This window comes from Vombatus ursinus, unplaced genomic scaffold, assembly GCF_900497805.2.
Source record: "Vombatus ursinus unplaced genomic scaffold, bare-nosed wombat genome assembly UNPS02011700.1, whole genome shotgun sequence".
NCBI lineage: Eukaryota > Metazoa > Chordata > Mammalia > Diprotodontia > Vombatidae > Vombatus > Vombatus ursinus.
This window is the reverse complement of record NW_020951478.1, coordinates 5,859,373-5,866,696: the sequence shown is the minus strand read 5'-3', so window position 1 is coordinate 5,866,696 and position 7,324 is coordinate 5,859,373. Positions and strand designations below refer to the sequence as shown.

At 45.4% G+C, this 7,324-nt stretch overlaps 1 protein-coding gene across 1 annotated transcript; it reads left to right on the top strand.

Annotated features, from left to right (window-relative positions):
* Positions 1-821: 821 nt before the first annotated feature.
* CCDC70 (coiled-coil domain containing 70) lies at positions 822-1,493 on the top strand. The gene has a single exon (XM_027856894.1). It carries the CDS (start codon positions 822-824, stop codon positions 1,491-1,493), a length of 672 nt encoding a protein of 223 aa, XP_027712695.1.
* The last annotated feature ends 5,831 nt before the right edge of the window (positions 1,494-7,324 follow it).

The window sequence follows — 7,324 nt, the reverse complement described above, 5'->3', positions numbered from 1 at the left end:
GAAGGAAGGAAGGAAGGAAGGAAGGAAGGAAGGAAGGAAGGAAGGAAAGGGAGAGAGGAGGGAGGGAAAGAAGAAAGGAGGAGAGAATAAAGGAAGGAAGAAGGAAAGGGGGGAGGGAGGGAGGGAGGGAAGGAAGGAAGGAAGGAAGAAGGAAGGAAATATTTATTAAGCACTTACTATGTGCCAGGCACTAGCACTTTACAAATATTATGTCATTTGATGCTCACAACAACCCTGGGAGGAAGGTGCTATTATCATCTCTGTTTTACAGTTAAGAAATCAAGGCAGAGAGAGGTTGAGTGACTTGTGCGAGGTCACACAACTGAGCTTCTTGAGGTCAGAGAATATCTTTGTACCTCCAGGCTTAGTATAATGCCTAATACCATAGTATGTGCTTAATAGTGAATAATTCCAATACACTTGGAATAAGGAAGACTTTCCTCTATCACTTAGGGCATGTCCCTGGGCAAAGTCATTTAGCTTCTCTGGGCCTCAGTTTCCTCATCTGTAAAATGCAGGCACTGTCCTAAATGACAACCTGAATCTCTTCCAGGTCTATGGTTCTATCATCCTAAGAATGAATGCCATCCCTAGCACGAATGCTACAAGGTAACAAGGAGAATGGTAATCCAGTTTCCAACAAATAATGGGATAAATCATTATTCCCTAACCCAGACCCAGGAACTAGTTCCCTTGACAATGTGACTCAGACATGGACACGTCTTCTCTCTGGTCTCCTTGCAGGACCTGACCAGCTGACCCGGGCTCAGATAGCAGCCAACCTGTCTGCTGCAGCCAACCCTGCCAGGCTCACTGGAAAGATGTTTCCCTTCAAAGTGAGCAAATGGATGGGGTTTGGCTGCTTCCGGTCGCTGCTCTCCCCTTCCCCTACCATACGCCAGAAGAAGTTGATCCACAAGCTGCAGGAGGAGAGAAACTTTAGGGCTGAGATGAAGGTTTTCCGTGAAAAGATCGAGGCTTTCAGGGAGCAGATGTGGGAGTTCCAGGCAAAGATTCGAGGATTCCGGGGCCGAATCATGGGCTTCTGGGAAGAGGAAAACCCTTTTTGGGAAGAAGAAAAAACCTTCTGGAGGGAGGAAAAAGCTTTCTGGGAAATGGAAAAATCCTTCCGAGAGGAGGAAAAAGCCTTCTGGAAAAAATACCGTGCCTTCTGGAGGGAGGATGAAGCCTTCTGGAAAGAGGACAGTGCTTTGTGGGAGAGAGACCGGAACCTCTTCCAAGAGGATAAGGCTCTGTGGGAGGAAGAAAAGGCTCTGTGGGTGGAGGAGAGAGCCCTGCTGGAGGAGGAGAAAGCTCTATGGGGGGACAAAAAATCCCTCTGGGAAGAGGAAAATGCCCTGTGGGAGGAGGAGAAAACCTTCTGGGTAGAGGGTGGTGTTCCTGTAGGAGAGGAACCACTACCCCGTGAAGATGGGGCCTTCCATGCCAGTGGAGGCCCAACGCCGCCAAGCCATGCCAGAGGCAGAGCCTGAGCCGGAGGAGCCGGGGTATGGAGCCGGGGCTCTCCTAGTCTTAACATCTGCGCCCTGGGAGCGCTCACGTGCCAGAGAAGCTTTGTATCTATTTGTCTCCTTGATCCTAGGGCATAATAAAGTCCTGAGGGGAACTTGGAAAACCCAACTCCAGGGAAGTCAGTCAGTTTCATGCTGCTTCCTGTCCTTCCTTAGATTCCTCTCGCTCTTCTTTTGGCTTGACATCCTCAAGCTACCCAGCAAACCCGCGGGCAAGAGTGGTGAATCGATCCGGGCTCTCCTCAGGCATTTAGGTGTAGAGAACATTTTTTTCTCCCTTCTTTAAGAAAAGGTGGGGAGGTGGGAAGGAGAAGAGAAATGAAGACAGGGACAGGCAGAGAGAGAGATAGACATCGATACTGCACTTTCTTAGTCCATCACTCTCCCTAAGTCTCTCTGCCTTTAAAGACTGTAGAACTGCTAAGTTAAGCTTTTCTATTTCCACAGTCAGAAGCATCAGAGATCTTGAATGGTGTTCTAGGCTTAGTGGTTTTTCCAGAAAATGCGCCAGGTCTAGTCTTCCTCATCAGACAGAGCATTTATTGTGAAAGTAGTCAAAATCCTGTCTAGAGCTTACCTCTAGCAGGCCCTGGGGGAATTTGAATTTCACACCGACCATTCCCTTTGGTTGCCAGAGATGGAAACCTCACCCAGGTTGATGGGTTAGGAAAGAAAGAAATTTAAAAACTCTGGCTGCTCAGGCACATACTGATTATAACAGGTCCAGGTCAGGTCACTTGTATTGACTGACTGACTGACTTTACCAGAGTCTCCTATAAAAAGGAAGATTGTAACACCATAAAAAGGTTTTGACTACCTCCAGAATCCCATGATTCAGGCCCCTTGAACCAATATTCGCTGGTTTTAGAGGTGTCAGAAAGACATGCATACCTTTGCCCCCAAATATTTTCCCCAATCAGGTTTCATCAGGTGACTGAAGTTCCCCTATTAGACAAACCTGTATAATATAGGCCAGGCAAATTCCTGTGCTGCTGGGCCATGACACAGAGCTTCCTGGGTCAGCCAGGGCACTGCTGCTCTTGACTCCTCTCAATAAACACAGTTCACCCTTATAACCCCTGGACATTTGATTGTCCTCTGGTAATAGGCTGAGCTAAGGAAGGGGCAGCATTGCCAGTCATTTTTCACACTCAGACTTGCCCCTGACCCTTTCCATAAAGATTTAAGCAGATCCCTTGGAGAATGGAAGGAGATAACAGAAATGGTGAGCTATACTCTATCAGGAAGACACTCTCCATCTACCATAAGACATTTTCTCCTACTCAGAATAGTTTATCTAATCATTTGTGCAGAATAGATTGTTAAGGCTCCAGGAGGAAACCAATTCAATGGAAAAAATTGCACACATACAGCTGGTATTTGCAGAAATTAGGGTCATTACACTCATGGGACACAAGAAATTTGAACCAGAGGCAGATGGGGAGAGAGGGTTTGACATTACCCCCACCCCAAAGTTTCTCCCCAAAGGACTTATTTTGTAAGACAGATTGTAGTTATGTCTGAGGGTTAATTTAATAGTCAATTCACAAGGGCTGCAGCCTGGTTCTACCAGCCACTTCCTGTTTCTGTGTGCCGATCCCAAAAAGGTCTATTTGATCCTTTGGGCACCATGCCTTCTTTCTGCTTCAGTCTACCAATAGTTAATGCTGTGGCTAGGGTGATGCCTGTGTAACAGCAGCCCAAGAACTGGAAACTAAGAGGCCTCAGGGAACTCCCACTTTAGTGTTTTCTTGATCAAGTCCCTTCTGTCACCCCTATTACATGGGCTCTCGCATAACAAAAGGGCCTGGATACACTTCAGGGGAGTTTCTGTTCTCTGGCTTGTCCATAACCAGATACTTTGGGAACTTCATTTTCTGAGGGTGCTGTAACTAACTCAATTGTTGTTGTTGTTGTTTTTCTATCACATTTGACTCTTTGTGACCCCGTTTGGGGTTTTCTTGGCAAAGATACTGGAGTGGTTTGCCATTTCCTTCTCCAGTTTATTTTATAGATGAGGAAACTGAGGCAAACAGAGTTAAGTGACTTGTCCAGGTCACACAGCTAGTAAGTATCTGAGGCCAGATTTGAACTCACAGAGATGAAGCTTCCTGACTCCAGGTCCATACACTGCTACCTAGCTGCCCATTACTAACTCGATTACAAGCATATAATTCATAAGGCACAAATAATGAATATTTGTTTCCAGGCTGAAATTATAATAGCTGGCTATAGGCAACTTCTCCCCCTTCCATCCCCTTCTCCTTGAAGCCCACATGTCCCTACTCAGTTACAGTTCAGACTAGAGTAGGTACCCCTTTGCCTCCAATGTTTCCTCCTAAGGCTGGTCTAAGTCATTCATTGTTATTCTTCTCCATAGTTCTGTCTCTCTCAGTAGTGCTATACCTCACTCTGCCTGCAGTTCTTAATTACTCACAGCAGATGTGAGAGCTGCCACCTCCCAGTTGGGTTTCTTCCATCATCTTGAGGGGTGGAATTAGCAGTTTTCCACCAAATCATAGAAACATAGCTTTAGAGATGGAAGGGGACCCTTAAAGGCCATCTGATCCAACCCTCTCATTTTGTTTATAGGGATACTGCACCCAAGGAGGTCAATAGCTTGCCATGGTCACACAGGTCATGTGAGAAGCAGGATCTGAACCCAGGCTCTCTGACTTAAGCTGGGTCTTTTCCCACTCTACTGAGATGCTTCTTTATGATCTCTGTCCTCTTGTGTCACTTCCTACCATTGATCTCTCCATCAGAGGCCATTACCATTGGCTATGTGAAATACTCCAGAGCTCCCTTATCTTGGTGGGGACAGACACCCGGCTTCTATGTGTCCTGCTCCAAGGCTGTACCAAACAAGGGGGCATGGACTCCTCTCTCCTCACCTTGTACTACAATTCTTCTGATCCTTGGCTTTACCTGAGAGGTGGTGGCACACCACCGCTCAAACTCCCAGGCAGTTCTCCGTCACCAATTTTAAGTTGAGTCGGGGTGTCTCCTTGTCCTGCTCTTCTTCCTACCTTGGCTACCCTTTCAGAGGAGCCAATTTATACCTAGTAAAGGATGAGACCCTCGTAGACTTTGACCAATATGTATATGAAGTTTCTAGCTTCCTTGGACACCTCCCAGGTCTACAGGCTCAGCCGATTTCCCCAAGGCTACTTCCCTTGCCATTCAGGATAACTTGATGAATCTAAAACATGGCAGGGAAATTAAAATTTTACTGTCCCTGGTGCACTGTGATAATTCAATAGATCTGCACTCTCTTCAGTGGTTATGCAGCATCTTGATTTCCCTACTTGAAAATCTCAGTGGGAAATATAACCATGCATGCTGTTCCAGAATCATAAATAATTAAGCTGTGTCCAAAGAATTATGAAGCACATAATACACAGGAATCAATCTTTACAAAACAGCAGATCTAAGAGAAGTGCAGGTAACAATAGCAGTTACTATAGTAGCAAACATTGCCTTCTATGGAAATCTATTCTTTGAACCTCTCAAGGTTTTTTGCTCAAATACCTTTTTTTCACTGGATACATCAGGCCTTCCAAAAGTACTTAAATGAGATTGCCAGCAGTTCCTAAGGAAAAGAAGGCCAAATTAAAAAGGACTAATAGATTTCCAAGGAAGATTTATTGAGTTTATGGGTGCTGAGTTCACTACTGTCATGGAGGAGGCAGCATTTTAACAGAGACAATGAGAGTTAAGGTTAAGTTGAGATTGACCTTAATAAAAGGATGGCCATCCATTAGAGAGGAAGGGATAGGCATCCCTGTCACACTTGCTCATTCAGACCCTTTCAATGTAATCAATTCATACCTAGTAAAGGGTGGGACACTCCTAGAGTGTCATAGACTCCGTGAGTCTATGAAGGGGCCAAGTAACTGCTGAGGATTAATGGAGACCATGAACTTACCCCTGATAGGGAGAGTCTCAATGAGAGCTTAAAAGCAGAGGAATTGAGCTTCAGAGACAGTCCAGCCAGGGAGTTCTGAGGAATGGATCCACTCTTCATTCCTTTTGTACCTCTTGCAGATGGAAACAGAAGTAGGGAGGGTGATTTATCTGATCTCCCCCACCCCCATCCATAGACAATGGCTCATGAAGGAACAATCTTCGGCCATAGAAGGTGCAGTGGCTAACAGAGAGCAAGTCTGGGTAGTGGATGTGCTGTGGAGTCCCAGTGAGGATCTGAGAGACACTGTAACCCTGCTCAGGAAACAGCAGGTCCTAGAATAGAGGCTCTTCCTAGTCCTAAGTCCAGGCTTCAGTTCCTTCCAAAAGCTCATGGTCAGGGTGCGAGCTGATCCCAAAGCTGGAGGCAGTGGTAACCACAGCCAGGCAATGAAACAATGTCTCACAGAGACTGCAAGGCCAAGGACAGTGGGAGGTGGGAAGACATTAGCAGACCTGCAAGCCTTAGCCACATGTGCCCCTCATAGGCACTCCTCTTCATTGGGGAGCTCAGTGGGTACCCAGTCTTCCCAATGACACTCTGATTATTAATACTCCATGTTTATGGGAGATGGGGGGCTTTTGTTACTTGGTCATTTCAGCAAACACTCTTGTCATGAGCTAATTATGTCTTCTGAATGACTAGAGAGGAAGATAAAAGGATAGGCAAGGATTCTTGAGTCATAGTTTTGATTTAGCAGACCCACATAGGAGTTGTTGTTGTTTGTCCTTCGTTCTTGAAGAGGACCAATGACATCATGAGGGTGATGTCATAGTATCTTGAACCAAGGTGTAATAATTCCCCGGGGGACCCAAGTTGAAAGTATATACTGAGGAACAGTGGCCCGGAAGGGAGGACTACAACTGGAACCCTGGGTGGGTTGCTTCCAAACACAGTAATTCCTTAGCAAATGCTATCTCCTGACTCCAAGTCATTGCTGTTCTAATTTACTATTATATTTATAGTGGGTTTAAGTGATTCCTCTTATTTTAATGACCAACAGCAAATTATCCAACATTTTGACTCCATTTTGGACAATTGGCTCCCGAGATCTGCTTATAGGTTTAGTCCTGGTGTGTGGGGTAAATGACTTACGTAGGTTTGTCTACCTTTATATTTCCAGTAGCTAGCACTGTGCCTTGCAACATAGAAGGCATGTTTGTTGAACCGAGTAAGTTGGAACAGAATGGAACAGAATCTGCAGTGGAGATGATAATGCCGTTGCAATATGTCCATATGTTGGCACTTCACTATAACCCTGTTCCCAAGGTTCACACAGGGAGGATGCCTTGTAACCAGGACCATTAAGCTCTCCATTAACTAAACCCCTTGCACGTTGTCTAGGATGTATGCACTTGCCTTCTCTGAAATTCTGCTCTACGATCAAAAGCATTGTGACATAGTTTATGTAGATCAAAAACAGCAGATTGTTACTTTTCCCCCCAAAGTGAAAAATATTTAAATACTTCAAAGGTCAGTAATTTCTTCCATCATTTCCTCATCATCTGTCCACCAACACGGACTCTAGCCCATCTTCTCCTGGAAATGATCTTCCTAAGTTTCTGTATTTGAAAAATTCATCACCTTGCAGTCAACCTGGTGGTAATCCCTCCAATCTTAGCTAGGCTGGTCTTTGCAAGAGAAACATGTATATTCTGTCACTGCTTCCATATCCGGAAGCCTCCCTTGTTTTCTAGGAATTTTGGGAGCTGATGCTCTATCAGCACAGACTTTTAAAACCAAGGGTCCCCCGTATGTCAGACCTACACAGTTGGGCAGTAGGTAGGGGCTGAAATTAAAATAGGCTAAACTTCTTCGGGCTGCA